At 32.8% G+C, this 26,694-nt stretch overlaps 1 protein-coding gene across 1 annotated transcript in view; it reads left to right on the top strand.

Moving 5' to 3' along the window:
• Positions 1–26,694, top strand: part of Sply (Sphingosine-1-phosphate lyase) — a 53,751-nt gene extending 27,057 nt beyond the window's left edge. Inside the window, 6 exon segments of the mRNA XM_067268176.1 lie at positions 4,948–5,010; positions 5,177–5,323; positions 8,653–8,773; positions 10,173–10,290; positions 14,253–14,520; positions 26,500–26,694. Of these exon segments, the coding sequence (XP_067124277.1) occupies positions 4,948–5,010; positions 5,177–5,323; positions 8,653–8,773; positions 10,173–10,290; positions 14,253–14,520; positions 26,500–26,610 (828 nt within the window). The 3' untranslated portion in view covers positions 26,611–26,694.

Here is a 26,694-nt window from a genome sequence, read left to right as displayed (position 1 = left end):
CTGGAGATAGGGGTTTTTCTTCAGTATGGATCATTTTTGAGAGTTGAAATTTTAATCAGTTCATCCTTGAGTGATGATGAGTCGTCCTAGAAAATTTCATCAAGATCGGACAACTCATTCTAGAGTTATAATGTTGACAAGGAATGCATGAAGTCAAGTGTTAGTCGCTTCCTGCACGCACGTGTAGAAGCGTCATCTAGTGGTCGGAAAATATGACAAGCATTAAAACAGTAATTTTGAAAGGTAAATGTTATCGCTAACTAGATACACACAACAAATATAAAGAATCTTTATAGAATAATAAGTTTAAAAAGTTTTCTTTTTAAAACGTGGAGCAGCAGCGATCAATATTGATGGCTTTACGATCCATTCTCTCCTTCGTCTTCCTATCGTTAGTACGAAATTTCGATCTCTAAATGAAGAAGCTGCACAGAGATTCCAGATTGAGATGAAGTCGCTCAAATTCATCATCATCGATGAAATGTCAATGATTGGTGCAAGAATGCTTTACATGATCGAGAGAAGATTGAGGGAGATAAACCCCGAGAAAGATGAGCCGTTTGGTGGATTCTTTATCTATTTGTTTGGTGATTTTCGTCAGCTTCCTCCTGTTAAAGATACTCCTCTCTACTCGAGTGTTTTTTACAATGTAATGTCCCAACAAGGTAGGGACCCTGTTGGGACATTACATTACATTCGCATTTGATTCTTTTGAGAAGTTCATTGAACTTAGTAATTCTCATAGACAAAATAGCGCAGATAGTTCCTTCACAGATGTCTTACAACATCTAGCTTCGGGTGATTTCTCTGATACAGATCTGAACATTCTGACGACAAGAAATCGAGCCTATTTATCCAGAGATGAACTTGATCAGTTCCAAACGGCAGTAGAGCTATATCCAACAAACGAGCAAGTTAAACAAAGCAACGAAGACTACTTGCAGTCAACTGGATGCCCTCTTGCTTATATAGCATCTGAAAACACTCCAGATATTGCCCCGCCTTCGTCCAAAGATGACTCAGCTCTTGGTCTCTCCAAGTATTTGTATCTCTCAGTTAATGCCAGAATCATGCTGAGAGTCAACTTATGGGTGCAAGGAGGTCTCGTCAATGGTTCACTAGGAACTATACACTACATTATATATGCTCCTAATGCTCGCCCTCCAGCTCTTCCTCTGTTTATTTTAGTGGAATTCGATAGCTATCAGGGACCTTTCATCTATGGTAATCTGTTTCCAATAATCCACATAATACGCTCTTCGAACGATGGCAGTATATTGTGATCTTGTAGACAGTTTCCCCTTACCTTAGCATACTCGATGACTATACATAAATCACAGGGATTAACTCTTCCAAAAATCAAAATAGATATAGGGAAAAAGAGACAGCTATCGGTCTTAGCTATGTTACATTGAGTCGAGTGAAAAAAATAACTGACTCAGTATTTTTAAAGAGTTACAATAAAGATCGCTACAAGGCAATCTGTAAGTCCAAGGCCCGTAGTGATAGCCAGAATTTCATGAAACATTGGCATAGCAATTAATTAATGGCTTATTCTGACCTTATATTTGTACCTTTAAATGATCCAATAGAAATCAAATATATTGTTGAGAACGAATGATTCTTTGTTTATTTTTTCCCTCAGAATCTAGAAAATAAAGGTGCGAGCAGCTTCGTTCTGACTACACACTGATGCAGCGTTACTTAACTAGTAATAATTATATTTACATGGATAATTTCTTACTTATAACTCATAGTATTTTACATATGCTATGTAAGTGTAAGCATATATTCAGGATGGATTATTTTAATCAATCCACTGAAACTACCTGAAAAATACACATCCTACGTAAATTTATTGGACCTAAAATGCTTGACTTCAAAGGGCCACAAGATACGGCTATCAGTTTTGTTATAGATGATGCTACAATCAATGAAAACAGGATCAACTTTGCTTTCTTACATGTTGCCATTTTTTGCATATTATGTTTCTACATCAAAAACAAACTCTTATCAAAAACATTATCAGAAGTTATGCATGTTTGAACTTTATGCAGCTGTCACACCACATGTCAGTATATCTGTGGCTGTCTGTGAAGTGCATTGAAAAGAAAGGAAGAAAAATGGTAAAAGTGTCATTATGAAACTATTATTATTTGGTGGAATCATTCTTTTCTTTCAAATAATGAATTGACATAAATATGCATGCAAAATGTTAATGGTTACCTAATAGGTCTATATTTTTTTCATGGAAATATAAACAGACAAAACTTTATGGAGGGTATGACAAATGAAGTACAGTAGAGCATCGATTATCCGACCCCCGATTAACTGACCGCGTTCTAGTCGGCAAATTCAAATGTCCGCTAGTGATGTGGTGCTACAATATTTGGTTATGTCTTGGGTATTGTAATATTATTTTTGTTAAATTTTTGCATGTTTTAACTGGCAGCACTGGCTCGACCATGAAAGGGAGGCTAGTATTTAAACCAGGCCTAATATGCTATACTAATAATGTATTTTATCATACTTTTCAGTTATCGGACTTTTCAGTTATCCAACCAACCCCAGTCCCCAATTAAGTCGGATAATTGATGCTCTACTGTACTAGGTTTGCTTGAAGATGGTGATTGTGTTACAAGGCAAATAATATGGATTTAGTTAAAGGATATTGAAAATAATTTTTGAATACTTGATTTATGAATAAATAGTTGTTACTTTGCTAAACTTTAAGAATTCATCTTTTGAAAAAATTACTGAAAGGTAATTGTCCTAAATATGACTGAAAGTAACTTCAAAAAGCACTTCTCTGATGAAACAAAGCTGTTGCTGTAGCATGCAAACTATTGGACCAAAAAAGTATCATTAGAAGACAAACAAGACTATGGAAATGAAGAAATCAAGTTGTTGGTCAAAACATTATCAGTGAATGTTGATAGATAGATAGAGGAATATAAATGCTTCTCCTATTACTTTAAATTGAGTAGCAAGGTTCTTGTTGCATGTCTCTCATTCTTAAAGACCCCTCAAACAATGACATTGATGATGCACTTACTATTTTTTGGAGACTTTCAGGAATAATTTTGTTGTCCTCTTAGAACTGCAAAAGTGAAAAGATCCTTCTCAAAAATGAACAGAGTTTGCAACAGACTCAGACAATGATTAGTCTCTGAACACTTAAATGAATTCATATCATACTTAAAAGTACAGAAGATCCTGTAAGCTGATGCATCAGATGCTGAGGCATCAGAAATTATGTATTATCTTTGGCTATATTGTACCATATATTCAGCTTCAAATAGAAACAATCTGATTCAAGCATTATGGTTAAGTTTTACAGGGTTTTTATTTGTCTTCAGCAAACAAATGTTAATTTGTTTTCAATATGTGCTATGCATTTAAACCCACAAATGAAATATAAAGCCTTAAAGTAAAGTATTAGTAAAACAGTCTATGAATCCTTAATAAACTTATTCATGTAAGTTTTATATAGAACTTGCAGTTGTGTGTTTAGGTCCTTTAGGGAAGTAGTGTTATATTGTTTACAAAACAGTTTCAAATTTTCATTTCTAGAAGACCTGCCTTCTTCCTCATCCCACCTTTTATTTAAACCAAATATCTCCCGGATCTTAGAGTCTAATAAAGCAGTGCTTGTCACTGGTTTGTCCAAGCTTACAATGTAAATAGCTTTATGATGATAATACATTTAATGTATTTGGAGTAACTCATCCATTAACTGTCAAGTTTTATCTGTTTAATTAACACATTTTTTTGTCTTTTAAAAATATTTATGAATTGGAAATTAAGTAGATTATTATTGTTCTTTAGTGCATAAAGATGACTTAATTTTATATTACAAGATTTATTCATCCTGTCATATCAGGAAATTGTATACTTTTGTGTCATTTTGTCATAATTTTCAATCTGCTATGTATAAAAACTTTAAAGAGTCAAATTTTCATCACTTTATGCTTTCCTGACAAAATGAACAAATGTTTATAATTTAGCACTATGTTTTCTAATTAGATGAGGGGTGTCCAGAAAATAAAGAATGTTTGCATCTAGCACTCTGCACATGTGAATGACTAGTATCAATTCAAGGTCAATTTGTCTCTGTGTTAGATCAACATGCATAGAGTTTTGATAATGGCATGTTACTGTTGTTATTGTTTTGTCAAGGTTAAAACATACAAAAATTCTATCAAGTGCAAAGTGTTATTCATTTTCTAAATACAAAGAAAGTTTGTCCTATAGAAATTCATTAACAAATCACTGAAGTATATGGTGATCACCTTATGAATGAAGCAAATGTGAGAAAATGATGATTAATATTTCATCAAGGCAGATAATGTGCGACCTGCACTCTGCTAGTCAGTCAACTTCAGAAATTTGGCTGGGATGTTTTTGAACACTTACCATGCAATCCCAACCTGGTTCTCAGTGACTTTCATCTCTTTCCCAAGCTGAAAAAGAGTTTTTGGGTGGCAAACATTGTGGAATGGATGACAAGGTGAAAGAACTGGCAGTGGAAGTCAATGAGGAAACAATCCAAAAACTAACGCTATGCTACAACAAGTGCTCAACTCATAATGTGACTACATAGAAAAATAACTGGTCTTGTACTAATTACTTAATAAAACTTTGTCTATCATTACTGTTTTCTTTTTCTTTCTTATAACCAAACATTTTTTATTTTTTGGATGCCCTTTGTATCATTTTGTAAGACAGATTGAATTTTGTAATTTGTAAAACTTACTTTATATAAAAATTTCATATAATATACCCTATTTCATGAATCAAAAAATTTATGTATTAAATACATTTATTCAATAAATTATTGTTATAAAGAATAGAATAAAAAATTATGTCTAATTTAATTTCACCTAAGTTTTGTAACCTTTCTAATTAACTAAATGACTAATGAAGGAAATGTTTTTATTTTTATAGCTGGTCGGATCATCACCACCTTTTCCTCATGGTATATTGGACCCTATAGAAGAAATTGCTAAAGTAAATTTATTTCATTATTTATTTTTTTAGCATATAGTTTTTAATTTTGTAATTTTTAAATTGCTGTTAACATATTTTAACATATTCAATACAATAAACAATCAAAAATGTCATTGTAGTTTTTACATCTTGTATAGCCATATGACACTATCATCAATTGTTGCAGTTAGGAATGAAATACAACATCCCCGTTCATGTCGATGCCTGTCTGGGTGGCTTTCTACTTCCATTTATGAAAGAAGCAGGATTCGATATTCCAGTATGTGATTTCAGACTTCCTGGGGTTACCAGTATTTCAGCTGACATGCACAAGGTAAATTTTATTTTTTATAAATACAACATTTGAATGTCATAATACTTTAAACAGATCTTGAAAAGTATTACTAGAATGTTTCATGCAGGGTGTATATATCAAATCAATTCTGAACAATATTACATGATCAATAAAATGTATGGCAACACAAAACATGTTCATTTGTGGAACTTTAAAAAAAATTGAATTAGATAGTTCAAATGTAAAACATTAGAATTTTGCATGCTTGTTTATAATTGGATAGAAGAGTGATAATTCCCAGATGAACTATACATGTGCAAAGATGCACTGTACAGATATCAGAAATGAACTATAGATTATTTGTGTTATTCACAAATAATCTGTAATTTATTTCTGATATCTGTAGCACTTGTACAAACAACCTGTAAAGTTTATAAAATACAGTCCCAAATATGTAAAAATCATATTATATGTGGACCCAAATCATATCTATATCAAGGTTCCAACATCAAAGCATTTAAGGAAAAAATACGCACATGCATACATATCTGACGGTTAGTGAAAATACGCTCATTGACCAAAAAGTTATGACCAGAAAGGAGGCATTGAAATTGAATAAAACTTTATTAGTGTGAACATAATGACAGTAATAATTATTGATTGTAATATCATAACATAAGAGTAATTTTCTGTGTAACAATTGTACAATCTTAAGGAATTCTTAATACCTTGGAACTCTCCATACCTGGATACATGCTATGCAATGATATGGCTTAGCATAGAAGCACACTGACACTGTATGGTAGCCTACAATGGATTTGTCCATAGATGTAACTGCTGCTCCAGATCCCTCTCTCTTATAGATGGCTAAAGTTGGTGTTCCAAATGCTCAATGGGCAAGAAATTGTGAAATGTGACATCGACCTTCTCCATCACTCACTAATAGTACTCCATACTCTAACATCATGATTGTTCATTCCCAAACAGAACCTGAAACCCAGGTTCTGTTTGGGAATGAACAATCATGATATTAAAGATGATGCATTGCCCGGGTATAGCAATCCATGCTTTTGTCACTGCACTACTACAAACAAAACTGGCAGGATGAAAAGCTGTTATTACTCATAGAAATTTGTTTTTGCTAGCTGTCTGCCAATGATACAACAAAAGACAAGGTTCTGTAGTGAGACTTTCACTTGTATGTGATGATAGACAAAGATGCCATTGCAGCTGTTTGTGCTTATCTCATGATTAGATAATGATATATTCTGATGGTCTTGTGGACAGAATGGACAGGCTCTGCATGCCATCAGATAAATGATGACATGCAGAGCCTGTCCATTTTGACATTCATGTTTCCAATACCTATGACCATGGGCATCTGCAAAAAATTTTCCAAGGAGGACAAAACTTGGAAACAAATAATTACATCAATAAATTTTTCAAAGGTTCGAAAACATTTGCGAAGTTCTCTGATTTCCTTGGAGAAGAAGCACACCGGTCACAGGCACTGTAGTTGTTTTACTTCTTATTTTAATAAATTTTTATTTTATTATTTAATTTTATAGGTTTCTTCACCAGTATACTATAGAGTACAGTATTTCATCAATACAAAAAGACAGAAAAGGCATCCAATAGTTGAAAGTATAAGGTTACATATCTCACTTTTACAATTATAATTTGTGAAATTTTTTACTTGATCCCAGAGAAGGATAAATGCCCCACTTGTCCCAATCTGTTGATGCCTATGACTATCACACAAGATCAGCTTAGATGGCAGGTAACTTGGTGACATGGTAGTGAACTGTAGAAGTGATATGAAGGCACTCTTACCTTGCATGAAATTGAACCATAACAGTAATTATTTACAAACCTGTTTGGGGCATGCCTGTTTGTTGAATAATTAGACAATTCTATCTGGAAGTGTAACTTTTGTGTCAATGAGGATATCCTCATTGACAAAAAAGTTTGATTCATAAAAATCTTATTATCAATATCACATATAACAGTCTACCAAAAAAATTCTTTCATGATTTTATTGTGTAAATAGACCAGGGGCCATATCTGGTCAATTGTTCTCATCTCTTTCAAAGAGAAATGATGTCAAAAGGAGAGATAAAACTCATTTTCCAGAGACAAAGGCAATTCCCGTTACTTTTAACAAGTCTTTGTACTTGATGACACAATTCTTCTAGGTTTTATACATGTTCAGATTATCTGTGCAGTACAGAATTTTAACCTATAAAATTGTAAGTTTTGAAAATGCTAAGTACATAATTATGTGGCACATGGTGAAGAAATCAAGAGATTGGTAAAGCATGTGGTTTTGTTAAAGATATGTTTTTGTGTTGTTTTATAAAGTTTTTACAGATTATAATGTCAAAGTGCCTTGGGTAATGTTCTCTCTTAACAAATAGAAATTTTAATAACAGTTAGAAAAACATTAGATACTTAGGGAAAATTACATGGCAGTATTTTGAAAAATGGATGGTTGAGGGATGGATGGCTGGAAGTAATGAATAAGATTAACAGTATATTCAATGGTTCAGTAATTGATGTAGAATCATTAAGTCAATGGTTTTTCCAAGTAGCATACAGTTGTCCATATTAGATAATGTCTGTTGTCTGTAACCTCAATTTTGTTATATCTGCTAATCTTCAAGAAAAAAAGTCATCCAGAATTGTGTTTGAAGCAATGATCTCTCAAAAAGTAAACAATGTTTGGCCAATCAGTGATTGGATTGTTATGCAGATACTGTCTTTTGAAGATGAGAGACAGCAACCAGACTACAGCCCTAGTTTTAAGTAGAACTACCTGTGTGCATTTTTAAAACTCGGCTCAAATTTCTTGCTTCTGTAAGTTGTTCTCTAATAATCAATAATGATCTTATATTTTTTTCATAATTTGAGATTAGGTAAATAAAATATTTTTTGACTGAGAACAGTAAGCCTTTGGATAAGACTACATTTTATGAAATATTATATTATTTTAAGTCATTTGAATTTAAAGTGATGTAAATATAAATGAACAGTTCTTGAATATCTTTAAGAGATTTCATCACTTTTCTAAATATGTAAATGTTACTAAATTTGATTTCAGATATATAATTTGTCATAGGATATTCACACAATAAAATACAGGTGGTCTTTCAAACATAAAATATAGTGTATAAATATGATTTGAAAAAAATTTAAATGAAAATATTAAACAATTAGTTTGATACTGTACAAATTTTTAAATAGCATTGTAATCATGTTTGAAAAATACATGTAAAAAAATATATTTTAATTTTATAAAAACAGTTGATTTACCTGGGATTAAATTTATTATCATTTTGATTTTTAAATTTGGATTTTATTTATTATAGTATGGCTTTACTCCAAAAGGATCATCTGTAATTTTGTATCGAAATCCCACATATCTACGTTATCAATATACAGTACAAACTGATTGGCCAGGAGGTGTGTATATTACACCAAATATAGGAGGTAAGTTTCATTACATTGAAGTAACTTTAATAGAAACATCATTCTTAAAACAATTTATTTAAATTCAAAGAAATGCAAGAATTATCTTTACTCTGATTTTTGACATTCTTCTCTTTCTAAGATTTATCTTTCAAAATTGTTTCATATATTTTAATGTTAGGTTGTGGGTGGTATCTAAATGATATCACTGTATAAAAAGATATTAAAAACATTAATCCTTTTCATTTTTTCTTCATTAATTAAGTTTATTGTCTATAATTTTTATTTTATTGGACATGTTTGAATATACTAATATCGTTTTTTTATATGTCTGTCATATTGCAATGTATTATATTCACACATTAAGTCAACATGTCATTAATTTTTATATATTATAGTTGGTTTTACTGTTATCATCAATAGTTCCTATTTTTTTAAATCATAATGGAAAAATGCAAATTAATACAATTTTTGAAAAGTTAAACAAGCTTCAATGATTTGGATATAAAATGCCTGAAGACATGCATTACCTGAATTATCTCAGATAGCCAGGCAACAAAACCTAGCTACTTGGGTACCAAAAATTTATGCAACAATTTGCATCTTATATTGTTGTAACCTTGAGTCATACAAAAGTGATTTGAAAACATTCTTGGAAAGTGTTTAGAAGACTGAAAAGTATATACTTGAGAAGGATAATATTTTATACATTTGTAATAGTTTAACTAATAAAAAATAGCTTAATTATTTTATCTTCTTTAGTTGCATAGAAGGTAATAAAGCAGCTTTTATTATGTATCATGTTTCCCCTGAAAACAAGACTGGGTGTTCATTGTGGGTTGCAACAGACATATTAAATACAACTGCCTGGCTGAAGATCTTAACTGGGGTTTATTTTTTGGTTAGGTCTTATTTTCAGGGAAATACAGTACTTGTTATGATCTCAGCTAGACATCATAGTCAGACTGAATAGCAAAGAACAGGATCCAATATATCTTAAGACTTTTTCATGGATATAGTCTGTGTCTACCTGAATTAAAATCCATATTTCCTGACATGACAGGCAGATATTTTTATTGCCTCACCAATCTATGTAATGCAGTGTTTTCTAAATTGGGAGTTTCAAGCTGATTATTGGTGGATTACAAGAAGTATTTAAAATGCATACATTTGGAATTACATAGCCATAAGCTCAGTGCTATCATTTAACAACTACAGTGTGTATCTCTGGAGAACTTACTGGATACTTCCATTACTGAAGGATTTTGGAGGTTGGTCACAAAAAAATAGTTGCATGCCACTCTGTCACTGTGTGTGGAAAGTTTACATAAATAAATATTCTTTAAATCATCATAATAGAATTCATCATTTTGAAAATAAATTATATATTTTTTTAAAGTAAAATTATTTTTAATTATAGGCTCTCGTGCTGGAAGCAATATTGCTACTTGTTGGGCCACAATGATGTATTATGGAGAAGATGGCTACATTGAAACCACAAGAAGAATAGTTAAAACAACCAGATACATTGAAAATGGGTGTGTTATAAATAATAAGATATACTAGCAGTAGGTTTTTATTATATTCATTCATTATCAGTGAATGCATGGCTTACAATAGGACTCCAATAATTTTTATTATAATAGTAAAAAATTTTAATATAAACATTTATTTATTTTTTGTTTTGTGTGTTGTTTACAAATCTGTTTGTACTAAATTTACTACAAAATATGGCAAAAATAATTGAATGCCTAATTTTAGACTTATTAAAATACATTAAAAAAATAATTTTTGTAAATGGGCATATGGAACACACTAAAATTTGAATTGTTTATTCTGTAACTAATCAAAGAAGTTGAAAATTGTATAGACAGCTGAAATATTACATGAAGAGCTACAAAAAAAATTGCATTTTAATCTTTTAGCAACTCCCCTCTAATTACCCTCTTTTAAGTCATCCACCATTTTTTTCTTCATTTCTTTCTGCCTGCAACCATTCCTTCCATAACATAATTCCATAAGCCTTTTTCTCAAATTGTGTCCCATCCAATTAGCTTTTTGCCTCTTTGTTGTCTCTAATATGCTCCTTTTTTTTACCTACTCTTCTTAGGACTTTCTCATTTCTGACCTTATGGCTGTGGAGAAAAATAGAGAATGTCAGATAGAGCAATATCTCCAGGGCCTCTATTCTCCTAATGTTGTATTGTCCAAGTTTCAACACCATAGAGGAAAACACTCCAGATATAGCATTTGACCAGTCTTTTTCTCAAATCTAATTTCAGAGGTTCGCACAAAAGTGTTTTCATTTTGCTAAATGCCTCTTTTGACATACAATTCTCCTCTTGATTTTTTTCCCATTTCTGCACTCAGAGTCAAGCCAAGCATCCAGGTATCTAAACCCGTTTACTTGTTCCACTTTGTCACCATTTATATCGATGTTGACTTTTTTTTCCTTTTCTCCGATCCAAAGCATTTGGTTTTGTTAACATTAATTTTCATTTTGAAGGCTGCACATCCCCCCCTCTAATTCACTCAGCATCTTTCTCATTTTACACTCACTCTGTCAAAATTGCCATATTGTCAGCATACCTTAGGCACTGAATCTGCCTTCCCCTAATTTTAATGCCTTTCTCTTCCTCTGGATATTCCATAATCATCTCTTCCAAGTATATGTTGAAAATGAAGCAGTGATAGGCAACACCCCTCCCTAACACCCTTTTAAATCTTGATTACCTCATTGTATTGACCATCCACTTTTAGGGTCGAGTTATAAACTTTGTAACAACTATATCCATATTCATAAATGTTTGTTACACTGGATATCTATAGCAATAGTTATAAACTACTGAAAGGCTGTTTCTATATCAGTAAAGGAACAGACTTTTTTACAGTTTACAAAGCAGCCCATCGTGAGCATGCACAAAATCATTGGCTGATGTTGCCACATCTAATACTATAATTATTTATTCATTTTATCATTTTTCTATTTTTTTTATGACTAAAGTAACTCTTATCTTAAAATTTTATATTATTCGGAAGCAGCATTATTGGTCAAAAGTTAGGTTTCAACTAATTTGTCAAAGTTTCGTTGGTTGCTTCCTGTACAACTTCCAATTGTATATCAACTGATGGTGACTTAGCGCATGTGCAATTGGTCAATTTTCCATATCCCTACTGTAAAAGTTTGATCGATCCAAACTTTTCTTACGGAATACGGTCTGGCCATACGGATATGATACAGAGTTTATAACTCGACCCTAACTGCTGCTCTCTGATATTTGTATAAGTTTAGTATTAATCTCCTGTCCTTCCAGTCTATATAGTTTCTTTTTCAAAATGTCCATCAATCTTTTCCAGTCGGTTTTGTCAAATGCCTTCTCTAGATCTATAAAACACACCAACATTCCTTTCCTTTTTCAATGTATCATCATCCTACAGTTCTCAGCATCCCTTTTGCATCTATAGTGCCTCTTTTCTTTTTGAACCCAAACTGTTCTTCCCTTATGAATGGGTTCAGTTTTCCATAAAGGCATTTCTCTAATATTCTTAAATGGATTTTTGAGATATGGCAGATCAGGCTAACTGTTCTTTAATTTTCACATTTGGTAGTTTTTTCTTTCTTTGGAATGGGAATTAAAATATTCCTCAGAAAGTCAACAGTGTCTGTATGATAGATCACATTGCAAAGCCTAACAATTTTCTTAATTCCATTTTTTCCCATATTCTTGGTGAATTCTATAGGAATGTTATTGGTACCTTTCGATTTTCTATTTCTTAATCCTACTGTACTCATAAGTTCTTCCATCAAGATTGGAGCTCTTCCTCCTATCTTTATCCACATCACTTTCTTCTATCTTCAGTTCTACAGTATTTTCTGCTCTGTATAGATCACTTATGTATTTGTGTTATCTGTGCAGGATCTTATTTTCATTATTTATACTCTCTCCATTTCTGTCACTAATAGTTACTCTCTTAGCCCTTCTGAACCAGAATGCATTCTTAACTTTGTCACACATTAGTTCGAATCTTTTTGACCTCTCCAGACTCAATTTCTTCACATTCTCTTTCAAACCACATTGTTTTGACTTGCTTGATCACCCATCTTAGCTTATTTGTTCAGTTCTCTGTATTTTAATCTTCCTTCTTCAGAGTTCACATTCTTCCACCTTCTTTATTCATTTTATTCACCATTTCCTCTATCAAATCTTTTCTTCCATTGATATTCACAATTTGTTTGGTCCTCAGCATCCTCTTCATTTATTTCTTTGACTTTTTTATTGAGATACTAATCTAAACATTTCACTATTCCTTTTCAAATTTTCTAAATCCCATTTCTCACTTGTCTTTTTCTCTTTGTGATCTTCTTGAACCTTATTTTGAGTTTTAGGAATAAGAAGTTGTGATCTGAGTCTATCTGTACCTGGACAGGTGCTTATATTCATAATAGACTACATACTAATTAAAGAGAGATACAGTAATTCTATTTGGTATCTGTTGTTGTCCCCAGGATCTTTCCATGTATATAATCTTCTCTTATGCTTTTGAAGCCATGTCATATAATCACCACACTATGTTCTTTGCAGAATTCAATCAATCTTTCTCCTCTCCTGTTCTTGCTTCCTAATCCATATGTTCCTACAATATTTTCCTCTCTTGTGTTTTCCACCACAGCATTCCAATTTCTTAATAACAATAGACAGGCATTTCTTTCTTCCTTTTCCATAATTTCTTTCACTTGTTCATATATTTCTTATAGCTTTTCATCTGAATGAGAGCTGCTAGGCATATACACTTGAATGAGTATTAGATCTTTTGATTCTGCTTGAATTCTGAGCATTATGATTTTGTCATTTATGCAATCAACTTTAATTACCCAGAATGCAAATTCACTTTTCAATGCTATCCCCACTCCATTGCTTTCCTTTCACCTAAAAAGCAAAGCTTGATATTGTCACTCATTGATTCTCCAGTCTTTTCATCTCACTTAGTCCTACTATGTCTAATTTATTTATTTTCATCTCATTCTCAGATTTTCCAGTTTTTGTTGCAGTCCTCTCATTCCAAGTTCCAATACTCAAGTGTTTCTATGAGGGTTTTGCAGGCTGACAATCTGGGAAGTCCCTTCTTTCCCCTACTGGGCAAGGTGTTGCAGTTGGAAATTGTTACAACCCTAATGTCATTTTTGTCTCTATTTCTTCTTGTGCTCATCTTACTAAGGAGAAATTTCTGTCAGTAATAATGCATAATAGTTTCCCACTGCTTTCTATGCTTAAGTATAAATGTGTTTTAATGAAATTTCTGGTTTTAAGCTCAAAGTTAATTAAAAGTACATTCACTAACTTTTTATTATTATTATTATTGAGTCATTACTTATAATCGAAAATTTATTGCCAGTTCTGTAGTTTAAGCAGTTTCAATAACTTTCATTGTTTTCTTTGATTAATCAATATTAAAAATAGATTAATAATTTATAGACTTTAATTGTAGGTTTTTATTTCAGATTAAGATCCATACCAGGGATTTTTGTATTTGGAAAACCACAGATGAGTGTAATTGCAGTCGGTTCTAAAGAATTTGATATATTTTGTTTGATTTCTCTACTGAATGAACGTGGTTGGAATTTAAATAATCTCCAATATCCATCTGGATTTCACATATGTGTTACATTACAACACACTGAAGAAGGAATTGCAGATTCTTTGTTACATGACATAAGAGAATGTACTGCTTTGATAATGAAAGATCCCAAATCTCCTGCAAAAGGAATGGTGAGTACGTTCTTTAAGTTATGCAATAGTTTCTTAATCATAAATTATTATGTAATTGACAACATAAACATTTCAATTCTATCTGATTTCTGACTTCAATGCTATCATTTTTTATTTTTATATTCAGTTGCTTCAATTAACATATAAATTACAAAATTATTGGCACCATGTTATAAAACTAGAAATTCGTGTTGCTTTTTTAGATAGCCAAATATTTTATATGTAAAAATAATTTAATATTTAAGTCTGTCTTATGGCAAATTAAATTTCTAGCCAGTGTCATGGTTGCCTTTACTGTAATACAGTGGAATAGATTAATGTAGTCAAAAACAGTTAAAATATCCAGCTTGATTCCAGACAAAGCTTTAATACTTAAGGCATTCTTCATTGAATGTGAAATTTAAATCATATAGTAGTACTAAATATTTTAGTACTAGGCGAGATAATACTGAAGTTTCAGTATCCAATGGCAACAGGAGATTAAATTACATTTTTGAACCACATGTAAGCTTGCAACATACTAACATCCAACATGTTTATGTGGAGAATTACTTTGAATATGTAATGTTTGAATGTATTTTTTGTTCATTTAAATTTAAATATTAAAATTAGCATATAGAATTGAACAATAGTTTATATTTTTAGAATTCGATGTTCTATTCCAAGAATTTTCTTTAACTGAAACTGCCTTAGAAAGGCTGAAAACTTTTTAAAGGTTGTGTAATAAATTATCTAAAAAAATCCACTGGTATCCAAATATTTTAACATATAAAATAAATTACTGTATATCTCAGCAGATAAGACAACCTTCAGATAAGATGAGGAATAAATTTTCGTGGAAGTTTTATAGTTTTAGCATATATCTGTCCTATAAGACGACCCCCAAACTATCAACAGCCTGTGAATTTAGTTTAGATCAGTGATCATTATCTGAATAATAATACTGTATAGCGTATATGGAATTATGTCCTATTTGTAATTTTTCGAATGAACAAATTTTATTTTCTTGCACTGCCTTGTGATTGTTGCAAACATTTTCACTGATTCGGTAATGACTGACTATTCACAAAAACGTGGTATGGGCTATTCTATTGTGGGAACGCCGGGAGGTAGGACGGAGTTGTACCTCCTTTTTCTTTGGCGAACAGGTCGGCAAGACCCACCCCACTGTCAAGGATGGCTAAATTTTTATGATATCCCGACTTGTCGGGATTGGGTAATTATTTGTCAGGTCGAGTGGAGGAAGTGTGTGGGTTCGTCGACAAGTTTAAGGTGATATTCGAAATAATGGAGACCATGATGAAAACAAATAACGATTTATTTAAACGGATAAACAAATACAGAAAATCTAATGCGTCCAGTTCCTAACCACGGGAGAGAGAGAGTTTACAAATTTAGGGGTCATACCTCTTCCTAGGATATATCGGGGGTAATCGAAGTACTAATCATCTCGGTTCTCCGGTCGTGGAGGTAAGCAGGAGGATTCGGTCGGGGCGGCTCGTCGTTGGCGGGCTTGGTGGCTTCGGGTTTCGGCCCTCGATTCTCGGGACGGATCCTACGGGTCGGGCGTCTTATGCGGACCTTCAGCGACCCCGTTCTCAGCCTTTTCCCCCCTTATATACTACAGGTCACGTTATCTTCGATCACCAATCGCGATAGTGGGTGAATCGCTGATGATTCGATCTCCGTGACTCAGTTTGGATCTGGAGGGAAAGGAAGTGTGTTTCGATGGCGGAAGGCTGCACATCCTTAGAATTTCGACCGTTTCTCCAATTTCTCACGAGAGGATTTGAACAATAAAAAAAAAAGATTTTGGGCCAGGTTAAACCTGGTCCTCACACTATTTTGTGGCCATACTCTACTCTCTACTAGTAAATAATTATGGTTTATCCATTTTTTTTATAATGGTTTTAATTTATATAAATTTCAATCTAATTTTTTTTGTATCTGTCCTATAAGACAACCCCAGATTTCGGGAGCCTTTTTTTGTGATTCAATTATCGTCTTATCTGCAGAGATATACGGTAATTGCATCATGAAATATTTATTGTTCAAATTTTGTACTGTATGCGTATACACTGGTAAAACAGTTAGGAGAGCAAGAGGTGTTGCATAGAAAATCATTTACAGCAAACGATTACAAATGATTGTCATATATTAATTTTACATAAACCACAGTAAAATAGACAGTAATATGTGGAAAAATATGCATTTGAGCCAAATTGTTGAGATATATTCCTTTATTACATTTGTTGTAATATGCTGATCAACAATATGTGCATCTTCACAACCAGAACGAATGACTTTTTTGGAATATTGTGCGAACTAACTAGTATGTAATCGTTAGTTTCATCCATAAATACAGTACACTAGAGCTTTGATTATCCAAAACAATTCAGGACTGGGGTTGTTCGGATAACTGATCACTTACAAAAGAATATATTAAACACAAAACTGTACTGAATATAATTTGTATCACGTCTTACAAATACATACCTTACATAATATAGTACATTAAACTAGGCCTACAGTTCATTTTGGCAGGGAGGGGAAGAGTGCTGCAATGCCACAGCCCTAGTGAAAATTTGAATTTGCCAACTAGAACGCTTTCGATCAACTAATGTTTCAGTTGATCGGTATTCGTATAATTGATGCTCTACTGTATTACATAGAAACAGCACAGTACCCTCCACCTTGGATCAAGGTCAGAATCCAAGATGCACATAAACTGGGGTTACCACTCGTATATTGTAGTGCAATTATAAGCAAATTGCCGAATAAGTTATTTATTGTTGCAGTTTGGAGATCTGTTTTTTCATTGTATGGCTTTATTTGGAGCCTTCTAGTGTAGTGAATACATTTATATTTTGCATATTTGAGTTTATAGTATCATAATTACAAGGGATAAGATTGCAGCGATGAATAATAAATGAAGAGGTGCCATGCAAAAGCAAACAAATCCATAAAAAAATTGAGTTTAGAATTGATTATTTTTTTCAGCCTCATTCCTATCTAGTGTTATAGTTGGTTTCATTCAAAAAAATACACATCCAACATTTTTTGAGCTTTGAAAATCAACATTCTGTGCAAAAAAGAACATCTCTCTATATGTGTTCTGAGCAAAAAATAGCCATTGCAGCCAATGAAAAGCTATGATTGAGTCAGGTGACTTCCAGAATGCAACAAGTGGTTTTGTTTTGTTGTGTCATTTTGCTGTTCTATTGGAACAGAGATTTTGATGTTAAAGTGTTTGTATAATAAATTGTGTACTAATAAATGTGTATTTAAGTGTTATAATTGAGTGAAAAAGGGATGAAGATGGTTTGATAAGTGTAGAAGGCAATGTTGGATCTAGAAAGAAATCTAAAACTGTTGGAATATGGGTAAAAAAGAAAATACAATAATACAGTGCTCCTTTGGGTGCAACTCTTTCACGTCATGTCACCATAACAACAAATGATTTAAGTGTACAAAGTTAGGCCACAGATACATTAAGAAAATCTATCTATGAATTTTCAGATAAGTATGAACAAGATTACTAAAACCTGGGTATGAACTTATTTTACAATGTGAAGAAAAGACAACCTAAGCATCAACTTCAGGTCAATAACCCTAACACTAATTTAAAACCACGTGAATTTAATGTTAAATATAGCATTTTCAACAGTAAGGGAAAAGTGATTCCTGTCTGCAAAAAATTTTTTATGCACCTAACTAGAGTAAAGCAATGAGGTTGCACAATATAGCTAAAAAGGTAATGGAAAATAAAAGCCTAAGGGAGGCTTGTGGTATGGAGATCATACTAGCTACAATCAGTAGGCAAAAAAGTTGCTGTTCTAGAATTTTTGAGAAAATTGAAAGGGCAAGAAAGCCACTACAATCGCAAAAAGTCCAAGCAAATTTACTTGCATTCCGATCTTAACATGACAAATTGTATAAGATGTACGATAATTCTGGAGTAGCATTACAAGTGAAGAAGTTTGTTTTGTAGAGTATTTGGTGAATTTAACATTGGTTTTAAATCACCGGCAAGTGACATTTGCAGCTACTGCAACAAAATGGACTTGCAGTTAAAGAAGGAAGAAAGTGCCAGTCCGGAAAAGTCAAAGTAGTAGCCGGTATAACAAAGTGAAAAAGAATGTAGTGGCCAGAAAAATGAAAAAAAAACCTCACATAATTCATGCAAAAAAATAAAAAATATATATCCACTCTGTCCAAGAAAAAGAAACATGTCCATATTTTAATGTCAAATAATTAAATACTAACTACAGTGGGTGATTGGTTAATGAACAAATCGGATAACGAACACTTCACAGAACAAACACAAGAAGAAGCGACGTAAAATATGAATACCGATTGGTCTTCCCTTGTTTTCAGGCAACAATTCGAAACTTTTCGGAGCGCGGGAGACGTCAACATCGATGCTCAACCTGGTATATGCTGATTGAACAGTATTCCTCTGAACTTTGAAACTCTCCCTCGTAATTCCAGCCTTTTATTTTTCTGGCAGAAACAATTCTTTTATGGTATTTGCGAGACTGTTGGGCAGCACGTGTTAAGTATTGCATGGGTTTTTATTTCCGAAAGGTGAGAGTATAATAGCAAAAGTATAGAGTGTGCAGAATATGTCTGATGTTGCTGGGCAGTATGGCTTGAACAGGTTTACAGTAGGCCGCAGTTCAATCTTATCTAAGAAAGATACAGTATAATCAAGATGATTCAAGCAGCTAAAGGAGTAACAAAAATCACATCTGAGAAATACAGAACATTGAAGAGCTCATAATGGAATCCGAAACTGATCTGACGACAGAAGAACGCCAAGAACTCTTGAATGAAAAACACCAAGAAACTTGCCCAAATATCAATATGTGTTCTTTTCAAAAAAAGAGGATAAATGCCGATATCTGCTATTAAACATGTAAAGAAGTGGGAAGATGTCAGAACAACATCTTAGAATGGCATCCAAACCAGGTTAAGGTTAATAGGCTCAGGGATCTCTACAATTACAATGCTATTAATTAATTCTGAAAAGTCCTGAAGAAGAGAATAAAGTAATCGACACTGGACAGATTCTTTAACTCCAACAAACAGAAAAAACATGACTAATATACACAGTTTTGAATTTTTATATGTATTTTTATTATTAGGGGAAGGTGGTACAAGATGGGGCCATGGGGTTAGACGGAGACGTCTGTTTATTCGTGGTTAACGTGCTTTCATTTGGCTGTTATTTGGGGAACTAAATGTCAACCTCAAAAGGGATCATGGGAGGAGAGAACGTCCGAATCGCTCTTTGTTTGGAAGTAAGACACGTTTTCCATGTTTTAGCAATACTTCATCTAATTTTATGCCTGCTACAAAGTAAGTATCATCATTAACTTTTACATTACCTTTTAGATGAAGATATTATCGTATTTGAAGTAACCTTTATGACTGAAATTGTTTAGTTTTGAAATAAAGTTGACCTGTGTTTGCAGTCAGTATGGGGTCTTGCCCCAGGTTGATCATGAATATGGCCAATGAATCCAGAAGTATTTTTGGAGACAGACATTATTGTTGCAAAGACGACAGTCAGGCTCCTTCAGCAACAGGACACACTAGGATGCTCGTTTTGGGACAACTAAAACCATGAAAACGGAGGTATGCCTAATCTGGGTGCAGAAACAAGTCACTGATTACACCATTACGAGTAGGCCTACTCATTCAGTTTTTATTCAAGTCTCTCCCATAGAAATAATGCCAATTCAACATGTTGGAACCAAGAAAAAAATCGAAAATAGCAGAAGGACAGGGAAAACAGCAATCCTAACAGATACACCTACAAGCAGCAGCTGATGGAACAACAAAAATAATCAACAACAGTTTCGGCACCTCCAGGAAGATGGTCTTTGTTTACCGAAAGAAATTTCGTAAACTCAAAAGTTACAGGCATCAGCAAGGGTAGGCCTAACAAGAAACAAAAGACAAATGACACAGAATGCCTCTATTGTGGATGGTTATAATCTGCATCTACCGAGAGTTGGGCTAAATGTAGGCGTTGTGATAAATGGGCACACTTTTCTTGCGCCAATATTAAAGAAAACGACAGTTTAATCATTTAATTTGTCCGTCTTGTATATAAAAATAATATCCCCATCTTATCCCATGGGTGGGGGCAAGATGGTGCATTTACATGTAATTTTAAAAAATTAAATTTTCTTGTTTTTAAAAACAAATTATGTATTATCAAATGATGTAGTTGCTGAGAATAAAAAATTATCGTTCTCATCCCATCTTATGGCTTTTCAAACCTTAAAGTCCTCATCTTGCCCCACCTTCCCCTACATATAAATAAACGTAGTAAGAAAGTATATATTTTTTTATCTGTTGGATTCTCCAGAACGAATTAATCAAATCCCCATAAAAACCTATGGTAAATCAATAATCCGAGAGTGAACAAAGTCTTGGAACGGATTATGTTCGTTAACCGATCACCCACTGTATATTCCTATCAAAACCTGCCTTCAAATATTGATGTTAGATACAAAATGAAAAATAACAATAAATTTTAACAGGTGTGGAGTTTAAAATAAATTCAATTAGTTTTTTGCGTTTTACCAACAATTGCTTAGTGGACTTGTTTGCTTTTGCATGGCACCTCCTCAAATGTAGACAAAATGAACTGCTTTATTTACTGATGCAAAAAGTTTTTGTAACTTATCAGTTATCACAATCTTACAAAATGTCCGAAAATAAAATTTGTTCTATCGTCTGACTTTGTCATAATTTTTACGCGTAAATTTTCTAAATTTATATATAAACCGGAATATTTTTAATTTAATTTACTTAATTCAAAAGTACTTATAATGGCTTGAATTTTCACCATTACATGCACTACTGAAGAGACCATATAGCCACTGGTTTAACGTTAGCTTTAATGGTTTCCTCTTTTGAAAATTTTATTTAATAGCAATATGAAAATTAGCCATTTTGTTGCGAACAGATTAAATAATAGCTCAGGCATGATTGACTATGCTTGTCCCCAACCTAACTAACCCAGAGGAGTGACATCAAGAATAGAAAACTTGCAGAATTAGATTAGAAGTAGGGTTTCTCATTTCCCGGTCTTTTGCTTGTCCCGGGATTTCGGGGAAAATGTGAACTGTTTCCTGGGATATAATTAATTACTTTTAAGATATACAAAATATCTTGAAATCAAATAATATAATTATTTTTCATTTTTTGAAGTACAGTAGAGCATCGATTATCCGACTTAATTGGGGACTGGGGTTGGTCGGATAACTGAAAAGTCGGATAACCGAAAAGTATGAAAAAATACATTATTAGTGTAGCGTATTAGGCCTGGCTTAAATACTAGCCTCCCTTTCATGGTCGAGCCAGTGCTGCCAGCTAAAACATGTAAAAATTTAACAAAAATAATATTAAAGTAGCCAAGACATAACCAAATATTGTAGCGCCACATCACTAGCGGACATTTGAATTTGCCGACTAGAACGCGGTCGGTTAACCGATAAGTCAGTTAATCGATGCTCTACTGTAATTTAATATGTTCCGCAACCTCCAAAATCATAATAATGCTGTGTAAGTTATATATTAAAAATTACCTTTGAATTATGTAGAAATGTTCACAAATAGAAAAAAATTATTAAAGTTTGCTGGAAACTATATACAACAACAACGAGAAAAATGCTTTGAATTGAGTTGAAAATTTAAAAAAATGAACCATAAAGGTAATTTTCGTTTTTAAATAAAACATAATACAAAATATTATTGTAAATTTTTATAATAAGATTTTAAAAAGCAAGGATGGTCAATACTTCGATCACTCAATCTGATTCTTATTTTAGTAATGAAAAGTCCCGCTAATTCAATTGATGTGGATGGAATCATCTTTAATGCATTTAAGAGAAGACAAATGTTACATGCTTTTTCACCAGATTTCTAGTTCGTTTTCGAGATGCATTGCAGTACTTCTTTTGCTCTCAAGTATTGTTGATTTGTCTACCTCAGCTGCTTTAATAGCGGCATGAAGCTTATAGCCCGATAATTCGGCAGTTCGTTTGGCTTTTGAATAATCAGGTTTATGAAGAAAAACTTCATACGCGCAGACTTCGTACTCGTTTCTATGCTTGCCCAATTTACAAACCTGGCATAATGCAGTTATTGAAGCTACTGGGCATGGTTAAAACTTAAGACAGCATAAACACAATTATTCCAGGTATTACAGGTTCTGACAAGTAAAGAATTTTCAGAGTCCTGCCACAAATACGTATTGATTATTGACAATCTGAGTTGACACAACGAGCAAAAATTTAAAAAACTAATAAGTAGGTTTAAAATTAATAAATACAAATGTATTCTGACAGTTTGAGTTACCGTATATCTCGGCAGATAAGACGAGGTATAAATTTTCGTCGATGTTTTATAGTTTTAGCATATATCTGTCCTATAAGACGACCCCCAAACTATCAACGGCCTATGAATTTAGTTTAGATCATCATCTGAATAATAATACTGTGTAGCGTGTACGGAATTATGTCCTATTCGTAATTTTTTGAATAAACAAATTTTATTTTCTTGCATCCGGCAGCACTGCCTTGCGATTATTGCAAACATTCACACTAATTCGGGAATTTTGGTAGTGACCTTGACTATTCACAAACGTTGTATGGGCTATATTCTATTTTGTGGACATGCCCTACTCTGTACTAGTAAATAATTATGGTTTGTCTGCTTTTTTATAATGGTTTTTTAATTTATATAAATTTCAATCTAATTTTTTTTTTGTATCTGTCCTATAAGACGACCTCGGATTTTGGGGGCTTGTTTTTATCATTCAATTATCTTCTTATCTGCCGAGATGTACAGTAATTATACTTTCTTTTTACAAAATTTCTTCAACCTTAACACAAAAAAAGAAAAAGTGAACTTTAAGAAATTTGCGAGATTTCCCGGGATGAGAAGAATTTCCAGAGTTAAAAAAACAGCCGGGATCCCGTTTGAGAAACCTTAATTAAAAGTATAGTCAAACCTGTTTTTATGCGGTGGATAGGGACCGCATAAAAAAAATTGCACGAAACTTCACGAGTGGCTATAAAAAATAGTTTTTGCAACAGAATTAAAAAAATATTTTTTATGCGGTCAATAGGGACCGCATAAAAAAGGTCTCACATAGAAAATAACTCAAAACCGTACGAAATAGAATTTATTGACAACAAATGACTGCACTTGACTGCATCGTCTTGTCCATCGTGTTTTACATATTTTTGTCCAGGTGGTGTTTTGTTGACTTAAAAAATAAATTATTTCATTTTTCGCATATTCATGCAATAATATTACTATAATAAGTTCATTTATGCTATAATAAGTTTTATTTAGCTATAATAAGTCAACGTGAGACATGACAAATCGCACGAGACTAGTCGCCGACTATACCGCACAAATAAAAAATCGCACAAAAAAAGACCGCATAAAAACAAGTTTGACTGTAATTGCAGGAAGCTTGCAGTCGGCTAAATAGGGGGCAGAGTTAGCCTACTGAAGATCTTCGATCAGTGACGTCATTTCTACAAAAATTTGTGAGAAATTGGCAATAGACACATCTTTGGTATAATATAGGTTGCCTTGCCTCATTGAATGGCCATCTTAGATTTGACCTTGATCCATGGCAGGCGCCTCATTTACTACAACGCGCATTACGTGCAGACTGGGAGCCTACTCATTATTCACAAACAACTATATAAAAATAGTAGTTATGAATTTAGTATTTAAAAATAAGTATTTTCTGTTACAATTATAATATAAAAACTAGCGACTCCTGAAAAATTTGTGGCCTCCGTTTCCATTTGAAATATTCTATTGCATAGCGGCAACAGATTGGAAGTTAACCATCATTCATGCTAATGGTAGCGGTAACGAAACTCAGTCGTTACGCATGCGTATTTGCATAGTAGTGTGGTTATATGGTTTATTATTATAATGGTTAAGTTCTACCTTCACGAACGTAGAAACAATTTTAAAAATATTTTTGACAATGCCCATTTCAAACACAAGTTCTAAACGCTCGTTTTTAGTGTTGAAACGAATTAAAAATTATTTTAGAAGCAACTTGCGCCAGAATGAAACTAATAACCTATGGTTGTTATTTATTGAATCAGACACATAATAAATGCAATGTACGCAATTAATTATAAAAAGTAAAGCCAGAAAAACTGTTATTTTTAATCTAAATTTGAACCGATTATTTTTAAACATACTCTGTCCCATATTATGGTATATATTTCACTGTTATTTTTTGTTCCAAATTATGGTTTGCACAATGTGTTACTTGATTATTTGTACATCATTTAAACTTTTTAAATCAAAATTTTTATGCAAGAGTATTTAAACATATTATAACTATACAAACTTCTAAACAAAACACTTGATAGAGAAAAGGGGAGTGTTTGACTAAACATAATTGACATAGGTCAATAAAGTTAAATTGGGTGTGGTTTTGATTTCCCTGCATTTTGCCGTTTTACTGCTCATATATCAAATGACAATTAAAATTTCCATTATTGATAAATTGAAGGAAATAAAAACGAAGTTTAGGCTTAATTATCTCTGTCCCATATTTAGATACATAATATATTAATTTAAGTACAACAACCAAAAATGATTAAAAATAAATTTAACTGAAATAAACAACTAAACAAAAAATTAAAGTCTATATTTGGGTGAAAACTCATTTTAATAAAATTAACAAGACATTTAAAAAAGATTATTATTTTATTTTTGTTCGATTTATCAATATTTTTTGTATTTAAAAATAAACGTTTGAAGCAAAGTTTTTACTTTGTTCCTTTTGCCGTCCTCTGGGCGGTCCTGCCAGGTCAGTTCAAGTCGGTACAAATTGCCCTGGGCCCGAGAAATTAGTGGCTCCCTATACAATATTTTTTCGTTTATTTCTTATTATATAGCCCCAATACGTATTTTGTTCCAGGATTGCCTCACCTTTTGGGCCTCGTAATGATGTGCCTAGGACTTTAAGTGTAAACGCAGCCTCGGGTATTTTGAATTTGTTATTTTGTTTCGTAAAGTTTGCCATTTCTCAATTTGAAGACTTATTACGTGTCTACTGCACACTATAAAATTTACATTCAATTGTCCAAAGTTGATAATAATAAAGGTTATCGTCACATTGAAAAGTGCCTTAAAGCAGCATACTGTACATACGCCTGATAATCTTATTTTCTGTCTTGCCTTGCTTAGGCTTTGAGTTTTACTTTTGCACTTTTTTAGACTAGTGCTATTGTGCACACGGTTAAATAGCGTGTAAATATGTCCTTGGGCATATATATGCACGGTTTCCAGCCTAACCCACCATTTTAGCTGGGTTCATACTCCTCGGTTTTATCAAACATTTCGCGGATGCAAGATGCAAATAAACTGCTATATAGACACTACTAGCAAAAACATTTTGAAATTATTGAGCATTCTACTAAATAATATAATGTATTTTCTGTATGATATCTCCAGAGTTGATCTTATTAACTGCAACCGTTTCGGCACGTTCTCTCCCCACCGCCAGAGGGGAGGAGTGGATGGATAATGGACGGTCCTATTATCTGCTTTTTTTTTTTAAACGATTGTACTACATTAAATACTTCCACAATATTTCACGGTTCAATATTTAGAAATTAAATTTAGTTTCACCAAATTTATTTACAGTTTTAAAAAGTTTATTAGTGGGGGGTTTACCTTATAAACTATCATTTTACTTAATACTGTTAATGGAAGTTTTTTTTTATCGGAATGTATTATGAGATTTTTGATAATTGCGCTAACATCTAGTACTGTATCTGATGGAGAGCTGCTTGCATGAACAGGTTATTCGATGAGCCGGTTATCGATCAACCGATCGATAACCGGCTCATCGAATACCAGATTAATTTCAAGATCGGGTCACTGTTAAAATAATTTTTTGCTTTATTACAGGCTGCGATGTACGGCGTAGCTCAAAGTATTCCGGATCGATCGATCGTGGCCGAACTGGCCACCGCTTTTCTCCACTGCTGTTACGACGTCGACCAGAAGAAAGCCGAGTAACGTCCACGTGCCAACCAACACTATCATCAAATTTTTTAAACAATTATTTACCGCCAATAAAAAACAATTTGTTATTTACCAAAA

The sequence above is a fragment of the Centruroides vittatus genome, unplaced genomic scaffold (assembly GCF_030686945.1).
Source record: "Centruroides vittatus isolate TY-2023 unplaced genomic scaffold, ASM3068694v2 contig_3175, whole genome shotgun sequence".
NCBI lineage: Eukaryota > Metazoa > Arthropoda > Arachnida > Scorpiones > Buthidae > Centruroides > Centruroides vittatus.
The sequence above is the reverse complement of the archived record's forward strand: the minus strand, read 5'-3'. Positions and strand labels throughout refer to the sequence as shown.